At 45.1% G+C, this 23,233-nt stretch overlaps 1 protein-coding gene across 12 annotated transcripts in view; it reads right to left on the reverse strand.

Moving 5' to 3' along the window:
• Tenm2 (teneurin transmembrane protein 2) overlaps positions 1 to 23,233 on the reverse strand; it is a 1,156,123-nt gene that overhangs the window by 191,076 nt on the left and 941,814 nt on the right. For 10 of the 12 annotated variants that reach the window (XM_051167371.1, XM_051167368.1, XM_051167367.1 and 7 more), the window contains 2 exons: positions 20,205 to 20,327; positions 5,099 to 5,304 (listed from right to left, as the gene is read on the reverse strand). In XM_051167371.1, the coding sequence (XP_051023328.1) occupies positions 5,099 to 5,304; positions 20,205 to 20,327 (329 nt within the window). The remainder of the gene's footprint in view (positions 1 to 5,098; positions 5,305 to 20,204; positions 20,328 to 23,233) is intronic. The other 2 variants (XM_051167370.1, XM_051167369.1) reach the window with 1 other exon arrangement.

The following is a 23,233-nucleotide window of genomic DNA, read 5'->3' on the forward strand; positions in this document are numbered from 1 at the left end:
TTGTTTCAGTCATAGAAACATCCCAGTGCAAATGAGGGGCTGCTGGCGCCCCGCATACATCTTATTGCTTCTCCATGCCTAGTACCTCCTGGCAATCAAGCCTCTGCTTGCTCGAGTTGCCGCTGGAAGTCACTGGGCTCCTGGCTCCTTCAGTCTGAGTGATGAAGTAGGCATTTTTTAATATTTGCTAACCAGGATTGTGGAGAAGGTGAAGCCTCAGCAGGGCTCCCAAGCGGTAACTGCATCTTGTTGTCTCAGGTTAATCATGTACCTAATTTGCCGATTATTGACTTGTTCTCGCAAAGGGTTTTCCTTGGCTTGACATATCAGCAGCAATCAGTGATGAACTGTCAAGCAAACTTGCTCACTGCCTTAACCACCCAAGATCCGGACTTGCAGCAACAGACTGTGATGTGAGATTTCCTCTGATGCCTAGCCCCGAAGCCTGGTCACATGATTTTTTTTTTTTTTTTTTCCTTTCTCAGCCTGATCTGTTTTGTTGCTAGAGCCAGGCTTTAGCAAATCCGACACAGTTTGTAGGATTTCGAATATCTGGCAAGATCCAGTCATCTTCGGCTGTGCATACCGAATTTGAGTTAGTAGTTTAAAACTGACTTATTTTCTTCACTGTGTCTTTTTTTTAAAAAATGCACTGTAGGGTATCAAAAATGCTGCAATTAAAGCGAAAAGGTAGCATCCTTTCCAACTGGAAATTTTCAAGAAGTGGTGGGAATTTATGGAAGGGAGAAGTAAATGAATTAGGCTCTGACACAATGCTGTCAAGTATAGGCATGGTGTCTGCTCTCAGGAGAACCTAGCATGGTAAATGCAATACATATGGGCTTATTTGTAGGAGTGTACACAGACAAGGCACCAGGACTGTCCCTGCACTGTAAGGAGAAGTCACCATGGCTTTTCACTCATTTTTTTCTGGCCCCCTTCTTTTGGGACCATCACTGACTGGCCCCCTTCTCGCAAAGCTAGGGGTGACTTATTATGCGCAATAAGAGAAGGGACTTAGGTTTCATGTGCCACAGACTTCTTCAGGGATTGGTGCCTTTTCTACACCCCTTCCTTTGCCATGGGGAGCTAGCCTTGTACATGATAATGGAAGCTCTGTAGATATGTGTCCTTGAGTCAGGAGATGACACCGAACAGTCTTTGTTAACACGTGAAGCATAGATCAGAACTTAGTGCTGATGTGTGTAGTTAGAGAATTCTTTTGGGGGGCGCTGTGCTGTAAGCAAGCAACCGAGCACCGAGGATGGGGCTCCGTCCAAGAATGTATAGCAATCTTCTCCTAGCTGTGATGACCACAAGTGTATGCAAGCATTGCCAATGTCTCTCCCCATGGGGGGTGGGGGGTTGGGGGCAGGCCACAAGCTCCCCTGGTGGAGGGTCATTGATCACCAGACTAAGCGAGAAACAGCATTTGCTATTTTAAGCCACTTAGACTGTCAGGATTTTTTTTTTTTAATTGCAATGGATATGCTTTGCTAGAACAAACATATATAAACATTTAGCCAAAGGGGACTACTTTAAATCACGAGTATTTTTACTTTCTTTTTTTTTTTTTTTTTTTTTTTTTTTTTTTTTTTTTTTTTTCTTGAATTTTTGGCAACGGAAAGTTTGTTGTTTAGTAAGAAGAAATAACGGAAAACTAATTTTATTTTTAAACCCTGTATTTGTGTAATTACCTGCCTATATCACTGGTCCTCTCTCTCTCTCTCTCTCTTTCTTTCTCTCTCACGCATGCACACATGCACACGCACACACACACACACATGCACACAGTTTTTGGAGGTAACTGTATTGGGGATCAAACTCTGGGCTTTGCGCTTTCTAGTTCAGTCCTTTCCCATCGCAGTTTTCAATTCCGCAGTACAGTGAGATGCATATTATTTTTCTATTGGACTTTAGTGTACCAAGGTTTTCCACATCTTCATTGTGCTGTTCTGTCTATTATGTACCTACAGCAATGTTGTGGGGCAGGCAATGGGCAAAAGAGAAAGCAAAGGTAAGATGGGTTAAGGAATACATTCCCAGTGACCTGGTGATGGAGTGTTGTGCCTCTGCCCAGAAGCACTTTGCCTAATTGCAAGACTTCCTCTCCTACGCCAGGTTGCTTTTGTATCTTTTGTAAAAAGCCAGTATGAGAAAAAGTCAGCTGGGACTGACTCTGAATCTTGGGAAATTTAAGCAGGTTAAAAAAAAAAAAAAAAAAAAAGAGGGATTCTCATCTGTATTTAATACCCTTGGACAAGGGTACTAAACTTGTAGGCTCTTGGTCAGAGCTAGATAGTCTATAAAATTTAAACATAGCCATTTCATGCAACACAGTCAATGGGATTTCATCCCCTCTCCCCTCCCTTTCTTTCTCTTTCTCCAGCTCAAATGAGTCACCTTGGCTAGACTGCCAATCCCCACAGAACGTATGTTCCTTGATAGGATATGCCAATAGAAATGAGAAATTCTATAATAGCTTGAGACGTGTGTTAGTCACCTATCCCTGCAAAGAGCTAAGCACTGTCTCCTCTAGGAAATGTAGCTCATCAAATGGACATGAATGCACGCAGTGACAGGGAGGGAATGTAAGGATGTGCATGGAGTGATTTTCTGCCTTCTTCCCCCTTTTAAAGTAGTGCCCTGATGGTGTACCTGTCGCGTGCATTTCTGGGCATCTATACTGTGCTATGCTTACCTGACCCCTCAACACACCACGCGTTTTTACATTGGCAGTTGGACTGAAATCCCAGCTCCTATCAGCTCCTTGCTATTCATTTCCCATCCCTTGAAGTGTACGCTGGGGCTGTCCCTGGAGTGGAGCTATTTTGAGAGGACGATCGCTAGAACAATCACGAGCTTGGCAGGAGATGGACAGCGCGGTGTAGCCACAAAAGAAGAAAAGACATTGTCATTGAGGACTGGAGTCCTGAATGTCAGAACAGCATGGAAACTGAGTAGAGTGTGTCTATAGCCGCTGTCTGCTATCACTCTGTTGCAGGGCTGTCGTACTGACTTGCTGTAATCACGACTTTCCCAGGCTCCAGTATCCAGAGCTTGTACGGCAGAGGGGAACAACAGAGCCGGGCAACATTTTCCTTGTGGCTGACTGGCTGAGAGGAAAGTTAAGCTCAGCTGTGCCCAGAGGCATGCTCGTCCATTCCCAAATCAGGGCAATAAGCAGATTTCACCACTGTAAATCCTTCATTACGCTACAGCAGAACCAGCGGAGCCTGAAGGTCAGGGAGACCACCTAACAGTCCACAGAACTTCCCAGAGTAGTACCCTGCTGCCTGGCCAGCCGCTCTGGAGTTGCCTTGGGGAACTCCCTTCATTTGAATTCCTCTTTGAAGAGCAGCTGTCTGCTTGGTCAGGGACAGTGTTCACTCACCTCTGGATAATCTGTGCCTAGCCCAATACATATTTTTTTTTCTGGATGGATGGATGGAGGAGTCATTGATTACCACTTTACATATCGGTCCCAATAGCATGCACTGTGTATGGTAATAAAAACCTACACAGCCCTCCCCTGCCTCAAAACGAAATAGCCCATAGAGTCCTTCTATCGATTATTGTAGGCTATAAAGATGGGATTGCAAATAAGTTTCATCTCGAGAGCCAACACTGGTCGATTGGTAGTGGGCTTCCTTGAGAGTTGTGTGGGGAGGTATTTGTGTACTGGGCTCAGTGAGGGAAAAGTGCTGTCATTGATTAGCAATGTCTGCTGTGAGCTAAAGACAAGGATATGGCGGCCTGACTGCTTCCTATTTGCCAATGATTTTAAAGCCTTAATTTTCCAATAGAATTTTCTAGATGAGTCTCTTTCCAACATGTTTCAAAGCCAGCTTTGACTGGACATCTGGGGCTCTTTCTCTCTACGGTGTGCTTCCTGAGGCACGTCATAGTTTTGATGGATTTGAGGGCAAATGAGTCAGGGAAAATGCAGATTTTCTCAGAAAATATAATTCTTGGAAAAGAAAGCCTGGTAGGTGTTATTTCAGTCCAAGTGGCATATATAATGGCATATATACAAAGAAGCAACTCTGCAGCTCAGTAAAGGCCTGTGCACCAGCTATCTCCTATGCTTGTACAATAAGTGAACAAGAAGAGATGCCTCCACCTAGTTACTACTCTAGCTGGAAATGTGTTGTAGGGGTGACTAGAATCAGACAAGAGGAGGTAAATATGAGTTTTTCCCCTTATTCATAACCCTGGCAACAATCTCCTCCTTTCACATTGCAAAGCTTGTCCTGAGGAGCTCAATTCAGGGCACCACAGAGACAAGTCCCTGCATACCAGTTCCACACAATGAAATGACTCTTAACACAAGACACCCAAAAATTAACTTCTAGGCCAATCAAACACTAGTAGGGTGCCACATCTTTAAAAACAATGATAATTCTAGTAACATAAATTTAACTTTAAGAAACCTCAGTGGGCTGGGTGCAGTGGTGCATGCCTGTAACCCCAGCACTTGGGGAGGCAGAGGCAGGTGGATATCTGTGAGTTCGAGGCCAGCCTGGTCTACAAAGTGAGTCTCCATTCCCTGACAACTGCTCACCTACCATCAGCATCTATGAATTTGCCTAGCCCAGATAGTTTACACAAATAAAATTGTACAACACGGGGCTCTTTATGTCCGACTTCCTTCAGTTAGCATAGTGTACCCACACACGCTGTATCAAATCACAACATTCCATTCCTTTTTTATGTCTGAGTAATATTCCACTGTATAGACATGCCTCCTTTTGTTTAACCACACATCCAAAAAGTGCCTTTCACTTTTTGGTTATTATGAATAATGCTGCCGTGAACATTAGTGTGAACTGGATAGAACGAATGCTTTCACTTCTCCCTGAGCATAGACCTAGAAGAGAAAGTACGTCATCCTGTGGCAATTCTACAGTTATCTTTCCCCAAAACTGGCAGCCTCCCTCTGTAGTGGCTGAATCATTTTGATTCCAGGCATATACAAAGTCTCCAATCTCTCCAGATCCGTGTGGTCACTTATGTTTTTCCCTACAGGCATTTTAGTAAGTATAAAGCAATGTGCCTGCGTGTGTTGACCATTTGGTTCCATCAAGGGTGGACATACCTGTGCATGAGACGGTGGCAGTCCCCTTCTTATGTAGACACCAAAGAGGGCATCCTTCCCCAGGGAGATGTTGAACTTTAGGAACTGGGGCTGACTGATATGAATCTGGGACCTCCAGAACACCCCTGGTGGCACTTCCTGTGTCACCCGTCGGCCAACTTCTGCTTCGCCACTGTCTATGCTGCTGTTTTTCAATGACCAGGGCACTGGAACACAGGAATAGAGATGCTGAGTCAATGACATTTGTATACCTCAGTTGATGGCACGTTTACATTTAATGGTATGCCAGAACTTGCTTCTGCTGTTGTTTCAAAGTTAAGATTAAACTCCTTGTCTTTAAGTGACAGCTAAAGCACTAAGGATTTAAACACAAACGCTATAAGTTTATATGACAGTGCATCGGAGACCCTGGCACAGTGCTTTGTAGGAATTTATTATTAATCTCTACTGATCACATACAGTACGAGCCAGAGTCTGAGAAGCAGGCATGAAGTCTCACCCCCTATGTAGCTGACGTCTTTATTTTTTTTAGTTTTCATTTAAAAAATTTTCTCCTCATAAGTTATGTTCTGACCATAGTTTCTCTTTCCTCTACTCCTCCCAGGCCCCCTGTACCTCCTCTCTCCCCCAGATTCACTGCTCCATTTCCCTTTAAAAAAGAAAGAAAGAAAAAAAAAAAAAAGCAGGCCTCCCATGGATATCAACCAAACACAGCATAACAAATTGCAATAAGCCTAGGCTCAAGCCTGCATGTTAAGGCTTGATGAGGCAACCCAGTAGGAGGAAAAGGGTCCCAAGAGCAGGCCAAAGGATCAGAGACACCTCCTGCTCCCACTGTTAGGAGTTACACAAGAACAGCAAGCTACACAACCGTAATGGATATGCAGAAGACTCATCAGCGTCCATGATTGTCACTTCAGTCTCTGAGCCCTTATGAGTCCTGCTTAGTTGATTCTGTGGGCTGTATTTTTGTGGTAAGTGGCATCTTAAAATTATTAGGAGGGAAAGTGATGGCCTGCCATGTTAATTTGGAGCCACAGTTAATTGTTTTGAAGGCTTTCATTATTCTTTCCAGACATAAACAGGTCCAGCCTACTCTGATACCTGGAACAAGAACCAGTCTTAAGTCCAAAATAAATAAAACAGCTCAGCAGAAAATGAAGGCACCGCCTGACACTGGATTGGCTCCTTAGGTAGAGAGGAGGGTGGGAGGATCCTGAGAAGCCACCCTTTTGCCTTGAGCCATTGACACCAAAAATGGTTTTGTTTGTTTGTTTGTCCCTCCCCCCCCCCCCCCCCCCCCCCCCGCCCCAAGGCAAGGTTTCTCTGTATACCCTGGGCTGTCCTGGACTCACTTTATAGTTCAGGCTGGCCTCAAATGCACCGCTGTGCACTGCTATTATATTACTTTGGTTGCTGATCCTGAAATTTTCTTTCTCCCTCCCTCCCTCCCTACCTCACACCCTCCTCCCTCCCTCCCTCCCTCCCTCCCTCCCTCCCCTCCCTCTCTCCCTCTCTCCCTCTCTCCCTCTCTCTCTCTCTCTCTCTCTATCTCTATCTCTTTCTCTCTCTTTCTGAGACAGCCTTGGCTGCCCTGGACTCACTTTGTAAACCAGGCTAGCCTTGAACTCAGAGAGATCTCTGCCTGCCTCTGCCTCCCAAGTGCTGGGATTAAAGGCATGTGCCAGTACCGCGTTGATCCTGAAATTTTCAATTGCCCATGCATAGCCTTCCTCAGCCCTTGAGTTACAGAAGTTTGATTAGACAAAAACAAAGCACCCCACAGAAAAACAAAAGCAGACTTTTTTCTTCCCTTATTTTTTACTTTTCTTTCTTTCTACATTTCTTCCTCCCCTCCCTCCTGTGTCCTCCTCTTTTCTTGAGAAGGGATCTTTCTCTATCGTCCAGGTTGGCATAGAACTCACTATGTCTATAAGGCCTGGGTAGCCATGACTCATGGCAATCCTCCTGCCTCAGCCTCCCAAGTGCTGGGATCACAGGCATAAGCAAGCATGCTTGCCTTGCAGTGTCTAAGGTGAGGGAGGATTGCTTCCTATGAGTGAGCTATCTTTCTGGCTGTATGGCTGAAGGTGGTTTTTGTTGTTATTTTTTATTTTATTTTTAAATTTTTTTTGTGTTGTTGTTTTTTGTTTTTTAACTAGGGGGAAAAAGAAAAACCTGAGATCCCATTGCTCCAGAGAATCAAGTTAATTTATGTCATGGAACATTATTTGCCCCGTCTCCATGGTCAGAGAACACACGGCAGCTGGAGCTTGGTTGTGTAGGTGCCAATTTGTGATGGCCACAAAGGGCAATATAAACAACCCGCACGTTAACACCATCCTGTCCCAAGAGCTTCTAAACCAGCTGGAACCAACCACAGAAAGAAGCTAGTCCTGTCTCAGTTCCTTACTAGGGGCATGGATCACACCAGTGGCCCCGCATGTCAAGCATCTTCAGCCCAGGCAGGCAAAGGAGGCTGGGCAATTCCCTTTTCAGTGTTCTGCATTAGACGGACCTATCTGTCCTGACCATCTCGGCCCACATGTGGAGTCCCCACACACAGTACAGGGTCTCGGTGGTCTTGAGACCTTAGAGAACTGCTGAAGACTGGCTTGCAGGCCAGTGGCTCTCTCTGACTCAGCTGAGCTGGCTCTGCCGCCGTAACCAACTGCACCAGGATGACATGCTTCTGTGCTCCTGACCCAAGTTTCCTCCTCTGTAAAATGGGCAGGTGATATTTTTGGAATTCAGAAAGTTTTCCGTGTCAAAATAAGAAAAACTAGAGTGGCTTGGATGTATGAAGTCACCCCCTGTCCTAGCACCACGAGGCTTGTTTCTATTCAGCCCAGCAGTAGATCAACAGGAACTCCACTGGCCCCTAGGACAATGAAATGAGGCACTGGGCTCCTGAGGTGAGTGTGGAAGTTCCCACCTGATAAAAGAAACTTGAGGAGGAGTCCTGAGTGGTTTGGACCAGTGGAAACAGAGTAGCTAGTGTGTCAGGCCTCCGGGCTGAATGCATGAGAGCAGACTCTGGCTGCCTTGCCTCATGTCTTACCTTGGACGTTTGCTAAATGTGTGCTTTCTGTACCTCAGTTTCCTTGTCTGTCTAGTGGGGATACTGCTGTCACTTGTTTCATAGGTCTGTTATGAGGAATCAGTGAGTGGATCCACACGGAGCTCTCCGAATCCTCTCGGGCACAAAGTAAGCGTTATTAGCTAAGACCCTACACCTCGAACAACTGTTGTTAATTTGAAGAATTTCTGAGATCATGGTGAGTGCAGGAGAAAACATTTGTTCTCACAAGTTGAACAGAAGCTGTGAGTGGTATAAAATGAGAATTTTTGATTTAAAAATGTTGCTTTTTGTCTTTGGGTGGATGGAATGTTATATATATATAAAAAAAAGGACCCAGTAGGGAAGGAATGAAACAATGAACAAACAAATAAATCAAACAACAACAACAACAACAACAACAACCTCTCTGGACAAGAATATTTGTGGTCCTTTATAGAGATTTACACAACAACAACAACAACAACAACAAAACAAAGAGTAACAAGCGAGGAAATGCATTAACTCTGAAAGAGCTTGGAAGACATAAGCTCTATCTCTGTGCCTAATGGCACTTGGGGATTAATAGATAGGTGGTAGATGTTCTGTCACATCTGAAGGCCTCAGAGATGCTGGGTTAATGGCAGGCTGGGCAACCCAGGCTGGCAACCTGCAACCAGCATCCTGCAGTGGTCTCCGGAAACCTAAGTGAATTCTGACCCACTGGTGATGTGGATGGTAGCTGGATTCCACAGTGGATGCTCTGGATAAATCCAAAAAAGAAGAAGCCTCAGAACTCTAGTTTTAGAGCCACAGGGCCCCTCTTTCTTTTTACAGAACCCTAATTTTAGAATGCTGTGCTCAGCAAACCACCTTCAGCTGTTGGTACCTACTCTGCAGCCGTACCTTTCTTCATGTGAAATCCTCTAAATGAGACATGGCACGTGGGTAAGGGATGAGCTCCATGTCTGGGGTTGGGGTGCAGCTTGACAGGGCTCAAATCCCAGCTTCCATACACTGTGACTTCTAGCAAATTGCTTCACCTCTCTATGCCTCCAGTCCTCCATTGTAAAAATGGAAGCCCTATACAGCTAAGGAGACTGTAGCACCAGGGCAAGCACACAGTCATAACAGAATAAGTGAGGCCAGTAACAGGGTGTGGGAAAAGCTCATACAAGAAGGAAAAACTACACAGAAAACAATCTTTCCTTTTGGAGTTAAAAAAAAACTTTTTTAAAAGACAGAAACTTTTGTGTATATATGTACACACATACTCTACTATGTATGTGTGTGTACCCATGTCTTGAGACTGTCTAATATTGTATGGCTAGATTTAGCTAGAAGAATAAGCTTAAATTTGGAGCTTTGAGTCTGACCGGAGGTATGTCCTCTATGGTCTTACTTTGCTGGGACACAGACTGCAATACCTTCCTGTGCCGCTAGGGGGATCTGCCAGCCTCCACAGCACCCCAGGTGACAGAGGGTCTAATTGTCTTTGACCCCGCCCACCATCACCTTGACTCACTCTGCACCACCCTGCTGAATGGGCCTCAGCTCCACCCACCCATCTGGTGGGTAATTTTTCAGCAAGGCCCTGTGACAATTCGGTGACAAGAGAGCCTTGAGGAAGGTTTACTTTGAAGGCTTGCCTGTAAGCTGAACATTTTTTAAAAAGACAAAATTACCGTTTGAGAACTCTACGTGGGATTTGCTATTTAAAGAACCTTCCTTGTGGACCGTTTGGAAGAATTAGGAGTAAAGTTCTGCTATATTTTTCCTACAACGTGTAATTAATAAACAAATACACCGGGAGACACGGGATACAGTGGAAAGGTCTCTAAGACAAAGAATCAAAAGCTAAGTATCTGGGCCCTGAATGACCTTGAACCCTTCATGGAAAGATGGGTGGGAATAACTATTCTGAAGTGAACCCCAATCATTGCTTCTAAGAAATCACAATTTTAGGATGTCTAGCTCTTAGGGTATCCAACGTCCTTCTTTATGTAGGAATGGTCCAGGCTCAGAGATGGCGTTAAATGGCATTCTGTTCTAGCCTTCTACACTACATCTGTAGAACGGGCTGTGGGCATCGTTTTTAAATAAGCCACAAGGGATCTGCAGGGGTGTGTGCATGGCTGCGGAAGGTGCCCTTTATCGGACTCGAAGAGGGACCATCAGAAAGTGCTTATGTTTGGTTCCCAGGTGCCTTTAATTATAACAGACTCAGCGGCCTTGACGTAAGCTTCTTCCACGGGGAGATGGTATTCTACTTTGTTTCTCCGGTGCTGTGATAAAACGCTGGCCAAAAGCTACTTGTCGAAGAAACGGTTTATTTGTCTTATACATCCAGGTCACACAGTCCATTACAGATAGAGGTCAGGGTAGGAACTCAGGCAGGAGCAGGGGCAGGAGCCATGGAAGAGAGCTGCTTACTGGCTTGTTACTGGTTCTACTCAGCCTGCTTATCACACAACCCAGGACCCCTGTCTCAGAAGGGGCACCGCCCAAGTGGCATGAGCCCTCCTCCATCAATTAGTAATCAAGAAATGCCCCACCGATGTGCCTGTAGGCAAGTCTGATGGAGGCAATACATCAAAGGAGGGTCCCTCTTCCCCTGTGTCTCAGGCTGACAACCAAGAATAGCCATAACAGATGGTAAGCAAAACCTTCAAAATGGATTGCCCCAGGTGTGCCGCTGAATGATGACTGTGCAAAACCTTTCCCCTCTCTATAGGTAAACGTGTGTACATACATTCATACGTGTAATTTTTATTTTTAAAGTAACTTCAGGTTTAAAATCATTTCCAGCGATACATAAAATTTCTGTAGCCTTTAACTCAGATTCTGCAAATATTATACACATTAGTTTTAGTATCATTTTTCTCTCTCCATATGTGTATGTATATGTATGCATGCAGCCAGCCCTCTACATCTTGGATTTCTATATATGTGGATTCGGCACCTCCTGTAGCCAGGCGAGACTTCCAGTGGAGGGAGGGAGACACCAATCCCACCCATAAAACCTTCAACTCCAAATTTGTCTGGCCTATGAGAGGTGTAGGGATAAAGATGGAGCAGAGATGGAGGGAATGGCAAGCTAATGACTGGCCCAACTCGAGACCCAATCCCATGGGAGAGAGGCAACCTCTGACACTATTAATGATACTCTGCTAGGCTTGTAGACAGGAGCCTAGCATAACTGTCCTCTGGGAGGCTCCACTTAGTAGCAGATCAAAAGAGATGCTGAGATCCATAGCCAAACAATAGGCAGAGCTCAGGAAGTTTTGTGGAAGACTGGGAGGAAGGATTGAGGGAGCCAGAGGGGTCAAGGACACCACAAGAAGACCTACAGAGTAAACTAACTTGGGCCCATGGAAGCTCACAGAGACTGAAGTACCAACCAAACAGCATGCATGGGCTGACCTAGAACCGCCCCCCCCCCCACACACACCTATGTAGCAGATGTGCAGCTTGGTCATCATGTGGATCCCCTAACAAATGGAGTAGAGGTTATCTCTGACTCTGTTGCCTGCCCTAGCTGGGCTGCCTTGCCTGGCCTCAGTGAGAGAGGATACACTTAGTATTGCTGTGAGTTTATATAAGTAGTGTGGGTTGGTATCCATGTGGGAACCTCCCCTTCTGGAGGGGGGAATGAGGAGAGAAGGGTGTGAGGGTGGGCTGGGAGGAGAGGAAGGAGGGGGCCTTCGAGTAAAGTGAGTAAATAAATAAATTATGAAAAAAGAAATATAGATCAAAACTGTATGAAAAGAATTATATCTGTACTAAACACATGCATTAAGCAGCTTTTCCTTGGAGTTCTCAGAACAGTGCATGTAGAGATGATTTAATATATGAGGCAGAATGTGCCTAGGTTATGCAAATAGTGCAACATTTCACGTAAGGACCTTAGAGACCCACAGACTTTTGGTATCTGAAGAAGACTGGACCAGTTCTCCCAAGACATGAAAAGATGACAGTGTGTGTGTGCATGTGTGTGTGTGCATGTGTGTGTATGTGTGCACGTGTGTGTGTCCACATCTGCACACATGTGTATGCATGCAATTGCAGTTTTTTCTCTGTAAAAATATTGAGAATCAGTTAGAAATCAAACCCTCTTTTACCTTTGCATACTTCCGTGTGTTTATCTTAAATCAAGGATAGTCTTTTTAAGAACCACAGTGCAGTCATCAAACCCAGGAAATGAACCTTGCTACCATGCAATGTTTAGTTCATAGACCTTATTCTAATTTGCCAGTGGTCACAAAAATGTTCCTTATAGCAAAAGAAAGCATTTTCTACTATTTAAAAATAATCATGAAAGTGAACACATTAAAAGTGACAGCTTCAAAAATAATGAAAGAATAATAAAAGAGGAGAGGAAAGATATAAAAACTATGAATTGCTACAGCTTGCATGGAGACCCACCTAGTTGACCACATGGCTGCTGGCAGGCAGGTCAAGAGCTGGGCCCGTGGCTGCAAACATATATCCTATTGTTCTATTAGAGCAAAGAGGCAGTACTGAAGCTGGCCTGGATCCTACAAATGAAGCTATACACCTAGGTTCTCCCCAGCCATACAACTCTCCTAGGACAAGAACATAGCTGGTCCTAATAGGGTACCATGGAGAGGCAGATAGTGAGGGAACAGTAACAGGCAGGATTCTATCTCTATGCATGGAATGGATAACCTCACAGGAGATATTCAGCAGTCTCAAGTTCAAGCTCACTGTGGCTGGTTAGCCCCCAGATGTGGACCTCAGCACTAGGAATTTCCAGCTCTTTGCCTCTGCGCTGGTCGTCGCCTTCCTCTGGTTCTGTCTCCCCATCTGAATAACAGACTTTTGAGGATTCAACCAATGACATACCGAAGACACGCTGGTGTGTCTGAGCCTCTCTATCCTGTCTGTCACAGCATTCCTGTAAGTCAGCTAGAACTGGGATCTCAGATTTGAAAGCAAAACTTGTTATGGTATCATTTCATGGCTAGACCGCCCAGAGTACGCACAATTAATAAAAGAGGCCCGAGGGCTGCAGTGGGGCTTCATGAAGCCACAGCCATTTTCCAGATCAGCTGAAATCAATGCATAACAAACAGCCAGTATGCTTGCTGCCTGGCAGGGGCAGTGCATAGGTCATGCATATTAAGATATGAGGGCCAGAGCAATCAAAGCTACAAGTCTGCTGCTTCCAAATGGCTCCAGCTGCTTCTCATGTGAGCAGCCCTGTGCACCTGCCTGAGTGAAGGGCAGCCAGACTTTACTTAGTTAACAATGATGAATGAACATGCTAAGCATTTGGCTGGGTCATCTTATACTTAGCAATAAATATTTATCAAGCCTCTACTGTGCTACTAGATAAACTCTGGTCCACACAGAGCTGGGATGTATGCCATATTCTCAGCCCATGTTCCCACAGCCCCGACAGTCTGAAATTCAGGGTGATATGGTCTTAATTTTGGACTCAATTGCGGACCTCCAGAGAAGAGACATGACAGAGCATCCTATGATCATCTTGGATAAGTGGGCTCTGGGTGCTGGAAAATGGCTGGGTAAGACATTTTGGCAAGCAGGGCCGGGTCTCGCCCTTGCCTCCCGGAGCTGGGGCCTCCATTGGCGACTTGAAAAATGAAGATGGGGGTCACTGTCCCCAAGAGGCAGATGTCTGAGATCCTATGGCTCTGGACAGCAGGCCCCCAGCTTACCGGTGAGATTTGTGGTCTTTCTGAAGTAACACTGTGATGATCAATTTTGCATGATCATCAACTCTATCACTCCACGGACGATTGCTCACGTAAATGTGAAACTACTGCCTACTTCTGAGACTCATACCTACCATTCCAACCAGTTAAATAAGACTGATGTTGAGAAAAATGACAGTCTTTCACAGCTGCATTAGGACTAATCATTTCAGAACGTGTTACCATAACTCATTTATGAAAACAGGGAAGTTATTCCCCAAACAAGTGATAAAGGGAATGGACTCGTAGTTATACCAGGAAAATGAAGCCTCTTATTAATACTTCCTAAGTTCCCTGAGCTCTGGAGGCTTCCTCCACATAAATCCGCCTTGCAGATTATTCTGCCTCACATATTTTTATCTATTGCAAATAAAGTTGAATTCAGAAGATTGCCTCAGTCGTTACACTTCGTTTCCATTTATTTGGGCATTAGAACAACCATCCGAGGCTTCCGGATAACCAATAGATAACTAAAGAGATCCCGTAAAGAACTTTAGCTTAGCGGGAAGAAATACAGCTGGCCTGAGCTGTCTGTATCAGTCTCGTCGGCCTCCACCCTGCCACCAGATGGCTATTCTCAGGAAAGGATTCCCAGAGCGAGATACCCCGCTCCTGTGATGCTGTCTATGGTAATGTGTAGCTACAATTGTTTTTTTTTTAAATCCTCCAGCTCTAGGAACAGTATACGGCCTTTGCATATCACCTAAGATGGAAACAGTCAACTCTTCACTGCCTCTAGGTTTCTATTTATACTTCTGACCCTTCGGTGAACTGACTTTGCCTCGTTATCCTGCTTGGTTTATTAGTATTGTTGACGGTAGCTAAATGTACAGAGTACCTACTATTTGGCATATCATCTCCTGATAGCTTGGTGCTTTCCCCATTACTCAGATGGAAAAACAAGGGTTGATGGTAGTTAGGTGACTCGAGTAAGGCCCTACAGCTCTTCGGTGGTCCAGCTGGGATTAAAAACCCTTGTCTAGTGGACTCAAAACCCACACATCTGACTATTAGGTAGACGGCATTTCAGAGCCCACAGTATATACCGAGGAGGATCTCCAGAGGAGCGGAACCAGAAGAAGAGCTCTGGGTGTAGCACTTCTGAGAAAGGGAGCCAGTGAGAGAAAAGGCAACTGCAGCATGTAGAAAAAAAAAGATGACTGAGCCATTTGTACCTATGTCAAGCCAGAGTGATGCCAGGAAGAACAAACTCTATTGCTTAAAGCTGGGTCATAAACCCATCCTTATGACACATTTAATTGGTACCCAGCTGTAAGAGTGGTAGAACAATACTCGAAAAACGAAAGGAATTGCATTGGTATATTTGCTACTAGATACGCTATAAGGTGATGTTTGACCCCTTGTCCTTCTGGGAACACCACCAACTTTGGAGAAGTCCCATGCAGAGAAGTGATCATTTGAAACCCCGAGCTGTGTGCATTGAGAAACTGAGTGACAGGAGCCAGAGGAAGAATTACCAACCTCCCTGCGAATCTGGCTCCTAGTACCATGCATTAAGCCAACGAGTAAAACTCATTATGAAGTTTTTGCTGAAAGGGCAAGTGTAGAAAAACATGTTTCTAAACAGAATAACAGTCTTTGCCATTTTTTCCAACTTGCATACCATCTGGAAATTCTGATTTTTTTTTTCCAAGGGTAGGAAAGAAATGTGCTTCAGGCACAAATAAATGTTTACAGCTGAGTTATAAACCGAGAATGGTAGGGCTTAAAACAGGCAGGCTGGTGGTGATGGAGCTCAAAGCTGCAGGAGACAAACAGTGCTTGGGGATCTGGCCAGCCTGTCTCACACATTGGCCCCCCCCAGAAGGGGAAGTCTTGCTTCCTATTGACCTCATCCAGGAAACATGTGGGACAAAATCCTCACATGGGACTTGTGTTAATTCTTAGAAGGTAAAGGAAGGGAGATGAAGTGGCATTATCATCTGTCTTGCCACTCTGAAAGCAGCCTTCCCTATTGGACAATTCCAGCATCTCATACGAAGTGGCAGCTGGTGGAGATGTATTAAACGAACCAACCAAGGGATGGCGATGTTAATGATGTCAAAGACTCACAGCTTGTTTGCCGAGTGCATGGTACCACGGCGGTGTTCTGCAAGGGTTATCTCATGTATACTGGGCCACAAGCTTGTGACTTGGAGGTTCCATTCCAAAGATGAGAGGCTGAAGGCTGGGAATGGAAAGATGACCTGAATAAATAAAGTCAACCTGTCACATAGGGATGAAGCTGGGGTTTGTGGCCGGCCAGATCAGTGCCAGTATTCTATGCTAATTTATAGGATTGGTCAAGTAAAGACATGAAGAGTACGTAACCACTGCTTGATGAAGGAAGAGAAACAAGTGTTGGGACCTTGGAAAAAACCATAATTTGGTATTAGGAAAGGCTCTGGAAAAGTGGAAATGAGGTTGGAAATGATATGGGAAAAGCATCAACTTTTCTTATTAAAGGGTAAAATTGCAAATACTTTTGTCTTTGTAAGCTGTACAGTCTGCTGCACCTGTTTGCCTCCACGGTCTGATGGGCACGGCTATGCACCAATAGAAACCATCATCACAATGGGTGGTCAGCCTGATTTGGTCCACGAGATACAGTTTGCTAACCCCAGTGACACACAGGACACTAGGAATGTAAAATGACTGATGGATTTTGAGAATGATCCATGAAATTCTACTTGAGAGTATATTCTTTCTTAAGATCAGTGCACAGACCCAGAGCCAATGACATGCCCTGGCAAAGCTCCCGTATTCCTTGTTTCTGGGCCCAGGCAATCAAGCTGGATCCCTTTATGCTATCTGACCAGGTCAGAATACTGTATCGAATCTTCATTCTCAAGGCTTATCTAATCTCAGATCTATAGAAAAAGCACTCTGTGTCCCTCTAATGAAGACGTATGAGTTCATTCCTTTGAACATAGAAATACACACGAGATGGTAAGTGATTCTGGCAGTCCACCTGCAACTTCTTCTCAATGTGATACCCAGGACCATCCACGTAAGGCTTAATTGAAAGAGAGGTGGGGGTGGAGGGGATAATAAACCAGGGACAACAGTAAATGGATAAGGAAGAGGAAGACACAGTCCCAAGAACACATTCTCCTAATTAATGGAGAGCCCTTCTTTCACTATCATAGCGGAGTGGGGAGGCTGTCCTGTCTACTAGACGCCTTTCCCGACCAGCACAATGTAACTACTCCTGAAGACCAACTAATGAAATCTCCATCGATAGACCATCTTAGATGGGACTCACATGCTCATGTTTTGCTTACATTTTAATTTGCTCCTGCTGGATACTTACCCAGTAATTGCTTAATAAGATTAACCTCCCTGGCAATGTGTGGTGAATCTTGATTAAAACATCGGAGTGAAGGATTATCCTATACCACAAAAAAATTGAGGGGGTGTTATTTAATTAACTTATTGCCAATATGTCTTGATTGTCTCTTTGAAACAGTGGGAAAGTGGTCGATGGGAATTGATTTGGGTTATCTAAATGTATAGAATTGGTGAGCGAGGAATGGAGAGGTCACTAGGTCTAGAAATTCAAAACTGAAGTCACTCAAGGACATTAAACAATCTTTCCTGTCATTTTACAAGACTTCCTTAAAGCTCAAAGAGGCAATCGGGTACGTTCACTCACGACCAGAGTACTGTTTCAGTGTTTGGAAAGAAAGGCATTGAGTTTTATTTCATTTTAAGGCAATTTTGAAATTTCACCCCCCCCCTTTTTTTTAAAGCCCACAGGACAATGCTTTGGCAAACAGACCCCCTGTCCTATAACTCATTTAGAAAATACCAGAACCAGTGGTGTTTACAGGAGCTGGATTCTATGTTTTAAAGCACACTGCACAGGAAAGGCGAAGATTCTGGTCTCCCCAGATCACAATGAAAAGGGGGGGGGTGCTTCATTTGTTACCAGAGCAGTGGTTCTCAACATATGGGTCACAACCCCTTTGGCAAACCTCTGGCTCCAAAAATATTTACATTACAATTCAAACAGTAGCAAAATTACAGTTATGTAGTAGCAACGGAAATAATTTTATGATTGGGGGTTAGCACAACATGAGGAGCTGTATCAAAGGGTCTGGACACTAAGAAGGCTGAGAACCAGTGCCTTAGAGACAAGTATTCCTCAGTTGTCTGACTGTGGTGGTGTGGGATGTTGAAGAGGAATGGGGCTGAGACACGGAGCATAGAGACGAAAGGCAAGGGGGCAGTTTTCATTTCTGGACTCTTGCGAAGATCACTGGGTCCTGGGGGTGAAGGCCACTATTTCAAAAGCATCAGTGCACAACGTCCGGACACTGCCATCTCAACATCCCATGCCTGATGAGATAATCTGCACCTTCACTTTCAAATGTGCATTCTGTGTTTGCCTGGAAGGATGGGGTTGTTGACTTGTGGACTAAAGAACAGTAATGGGTAAATGTAGCAGAGACTCCCCAAAGCAGGGCTTCTAAAAGCCATCCAGTTGTTCCTCTGCATTGAGGTAATTCTTCAGGATAGGGGGCTAGCTACTGTATTGTAGGCCATTTAACAGCACCCCTGCCCTTAGCCCACGACTTACACCTCTTCCAATTGTGATAGAAAACACACACACACACACACACACACACACACACACACACACACACACACCAAACAAACAAACCTTTTCAGCCATTGCCAAATGTCTCCCAAGGGGCAGAAACGAGAGCCACTGTTGTAAAGGAAAAGGGAAGGAGTGGGATCAACTACTAGAGGTGAATAGATTTCAAATCTGAGGGCAATAAATTTGGCTCTGGGCTTTGTGGTCAGTTAAAGCAGAACGTGGTCAGTTAAGGTGAAATATACTCTCTATTTTGAGACCTAGTTTTACGTACACAGCAATGGAAAGTGTATCATTTCACCCTCAGATAACACTTTCTCATGCTTACTTAAAGGTAATTTAGCATTATGATTATGACAGATGGGAACAGTGATTCTTAAAGACTGGATAAAAAGACAGATGAGTCATACCCGAAGGTGTTGGACAGCCCTGGGGAGAAAGATTTAAGGACTATTAGCATATTAAGGTAAGTAATACACACAGAAGGCCGAGGAATTCTGGAGTCTTCTGGGCAGAAAGTCCAAGATACTAGAAAAGCCAACATCCTGTCAGAAGATGCACAGTGTACAGACCTGAATTGAAGTTTGTACTTATCCAGATGCATTTGGCTCAGTTTCTAGAAAATTCTTGGCCTGAATTTCTCAGACATGAGTTTTTCCTGCTTTTGGAACTTTAGTTAGACTATACCATGCTAGGCACAATAGATACCTAAGAAAGGCTTCTTCCTTCTTTGAAACATTTTAAAGAAGCTGGTGTGTGTGTGTGTGTGTGTGTGTGTGTGTGTGTGTGTGTGTGTGTGTGTGTGTGTACTGGTGACTTAGACATAGACTGAAAACATTCTGTTTGGAGAAACCCTTTCAATACAAACACCTCCCCCCCCCCTCTCATGTGATTTCCATCCCGAATAACTCAAATGCCACCAAATTATCAAAAGCCAGCCCTCCTAGCTGTGCCATTGGCTGCTCTTGTCTTTTAATTGCTCCTGTCCCTACCCCACCCCCATGGCTCTGTTTTTCTCTTCTCTTTTTTAGCACCTTGTTAGCACCTATTTTTCTCCCCTACAAGAATACAGTCGCCTGATTGCCTCCACGAACATTGCTATTGTCCTCCTCACTGTTCGGAAAAGGGAAGCTTTGTTGCCTAGTTGTCAAAACTCCTTTCTAATTCTCCCCCAAAGCAGAACAGCTCTGTCTCTTTCATGGCAAGCCAGGCGAGTCTACTCCCCAGGGAGGCTGTATCTCTGGAGAGGGACCCAGGCTAGTGGCGTGTACTGCCAGCTGCTTCCTGCCTTCTGATTAGGCAGGTTTTTGCTGCTGCTGCTGCTGCTGCTGCTCCAGCTGCTGCTGCTGCTCCAGCTGCTGCTGTTGCTGCTGCTTCTGCTCAGGCCTTGGGATGCTTTCAAGCATGCTACACCGTGCCAGTTGCTGTAGATAGCATAGGTATGCACACTGTTTGCAGCAGGCACTATGCCAGATCCAAGTGACTCCAGCCAAATCCAGCCAGCAGACAGGAACAGCAAACAGCTTTTAAAAGAGGGCACCTATGAAAGGCAGTCGCTTTTTTTCCTTTCCCTTTCTTTTTTTCTTTCTTTCTTTCTTTTTTTTTTTTCATGCCTTCCAAGATTTGGATTAAAAAACCTGAAGCAGCTGGCAAGAGCCTTGAATTTTCCTGTGACCTCAATAGGGCAAGCAGCAGCTGTAACCTCACCTTTGCCTCCAGATGGCATTGTTGCCACATCATCGTTTCCTGGTAAGCCGGTCCTTACGCCATTGTTAAAGGTGTGTCCATCTGCCGGCTGGAGTTGCCAATTGAGTCCGAGCAGATGCATTGCTGCAGGAGAGACAAAGTAATGAGAATATGAACAGATAATTCAGCAATGCAAATGTCAAGGGGGAGGGCCAGGTGCCTTCTTCCAAGCGATTGCCTTTTAAGGAAACCGCAGTTCAAAAATGGCTTGCCCCAGGCCGCCAGGATTAGCTAAAAGACAGAAAGTGGCAGTCCAAGAGCTTCTGTCTCCTTTGCTTGGTGGCAGTTTCCCCAGGTTTGGGGGCAGCACCCCTAGTGGCCCTAGTGGGAAGTGGAGGAAGGAGGCAGAATACAGGTCTGATCTTTCAGGATAAGGTTACCCACCACTTAGCTGCTTGTGCACACACCTGATGTGAGTGCTTTTTTGACAGGTGTGCTGACAAAGGCTGGGCTCACCCAGCTGCTCAAAATGTGAGTCCAGTTCAAAACTGAGGCTACACTGCTCCCGTTTGACCGGCCCTAAAATGCCCACGCAGCCAGAGGTAACCGCAATCACATTGGCCCACTTAGAAGCATGCCTGTCTAACTATGCCAAACTTTCCCTCTCTTCATGACAAGTGCATATCTTTGGTACATTGTAAAAATGCTGTGTGTGTGTGTGTGTGTGTGTGTGTGTATGAGCATGCGTACATATGTGTAATAGTAGTAGAGCCTACTCCAGGAAAAACCAAAACACACAGCAGCATCTTTTGTTTTCCCCCGAGTATGGAATGAGGCAGAGATGGGATGCCCAGAAGCACTTGCTCTCGGGGGACAAGCACGTTTTCAGAGGTTGATTTCCAGCTATGCCTCAGCCTCCAGGCAGCCTTCTGGTCTTGTTACTCAGTTTGTACAGTTAGTTTAGGAAACTCAATGTACGGTTCATCCCCCCCCCCCCCATGGATCCCTGCTTTATTGTTACCGAGGGGACAGAAACACCTGTGTTCTTTCCAAGCCCTCTTTTAGGAAATGCTTCCTTCATGGATAAGTAAGGAATCCTCCCCCCACCCCACCCCCGTATATTTCCCACACGAGCAGAGCAGTGACTGTGCCCTGGCTGTCTGGCATTCCGATGGGCACGGGGCTGATGCCTGTTGCCACATTCCCAGCTCGGCAGGAGGGAAAGGGCTGTTGACAGGAAAGTTCTGAGTCTGACGTGGGGATGGGAGAAACAATTAACTACAGGAAACACAATTAACAATGCTTAGGAAATTGTTCACAGAGCAATTAATTCTGCATGCCTACCGCCCCTTAAAGTCGGGCTGCATTCTATTAAGGCTAAAAACCTACCTTCACACAATACAGCTTAGATTGATGGCTGCAGATTAAGGTGGCGAGGGACCTGGGAGACTATGTGCCTGCTTTTCTCTCTCTGGCTTCTCCAACCTCAAACCACATTTTCCGTCTCTACATTTCCATGAGGTGCAACGCCCACGGTCGCAACTTTCCCAGATGATAAATACTAATAAGAATAAGTGACATTTACTGCACTCTTTCCGTTGAGGTAACACCTAATTTTCTCCTGCAGTTTATCTGTTATATGTAGGTCACTTACTTGAAGAGACCAGATTCTATTGCCTCAAATAATGACATATTTTCACCATACAGAGGTCAGGAAATGAGAAGTAATCGTGGTTGCTTCAAGATAACGATAGCTTCTGATTTGTAATTACCAGGTGAAGGGAGCCAAGGAATTAGCTGTTTTAAAATGACTTAAGGAAAAAAAGAAAAACCCTGATACCATTGGGTTATTGGAGCTTGCCTGGAGCCAGCTGCTGCTGCTGCTGCTGCGCTGAAGAAGCGCTCTTTGGAGGAGGGTCCCTGAGTGCTGGGACAGATGCTGCCACCATGCCTCACAGGTGCAGCTGGGGCCCCAGTCTAACAAAGCTTTGATGCTCCTGTCTATGAAAAAGCAGTGGGGTCCTGGCAGGCAAAGACGACAACGTCCCCAGTGCCCTACCCACAGGAATCTGCTCTTCAGAACTGCTCCCTCATACACTGCTCAGGCTTGTCACTCCAAGGCACAGGGTATATTGCCAACGTCAGCTTCAGGAGAATAACAGACAGGCCTGTAATCTTACTGAGCATAAAGGGACACTCATGACGCTGTGTTCTATTTTCAAGGCTGTCTTCCCTTCTGCCTCCTTAACTTTTTTCCTTGTTTCTAGTGTAGCTCTTTATCATCATCATCATCACCATCATCACCACCACCACCACCACCACCACCACCACCACCACCATCATTTTTAACAAAAGTATTCAAGAAAACTAGGCATGAGGTCAAAGGGTTAGGCTCAGAGAACCTGAGTCACTTCTCAGACAATAGGAAAATAAGTGAGATAAAGGTAAGAAAAGGGGTAAATCCAAATCTCTGAGCATAAGACCTGTGCACCAGCAGAAGCTACACACAAAAATGAAACTCAAGTTCAGGCATATTTCCCATCATTGAACCGAATCTAAGCAAATAAGTGAGAACCGCACCGGGGGTATAACCACCTTTTCTTATTTTGGGGGAAGGGTATCTGGAAATAGGCTTTTGTTGGCATTTATTTATTTATGTATTTATTTTGTGTGTCTTGGTGTTCCTGGTCAGCTCTCCCTAGCTCTCTGACTTGAGGAAGACAATGACACTATCACCTCTCTGGCCTGTGGGAAAAGGACGGAAGTGTCCTCGGGACACCCTGGGGAGCTGTGAATAAATGAGTTTGCTGATAATGAGAGTCCTACTTCTTATTCTGCTACTGACTGGTCCTGCGGTTTGGGCTAAGGAGTCATCCCTCCATCCATCTCTCCTTTTCCCTTTTGTAAAAGCTCCCTTCACAGGTGGAATAAAGACAGCTTGGGGGTGTCAAAGAAGTTATACATACGTAGCTCCCTAGTTGACAGTATTTCAAACATAGATAACCACACCCACATTTATTAGGGTAGAACATAGCACATGAGGGCACATG

This window comes from Acomys russatus, chromosome 25, assembly GCF_903995435.1.
Source record: "Acomys russatus chromosome 25, mAcoRus1.1, whole genome shotgun sequence".
NCBI lineage: Eukaryota > Metazoa > Chordata > Mammalia > Rodentia > Muridae > Acomys > Acomys russatus.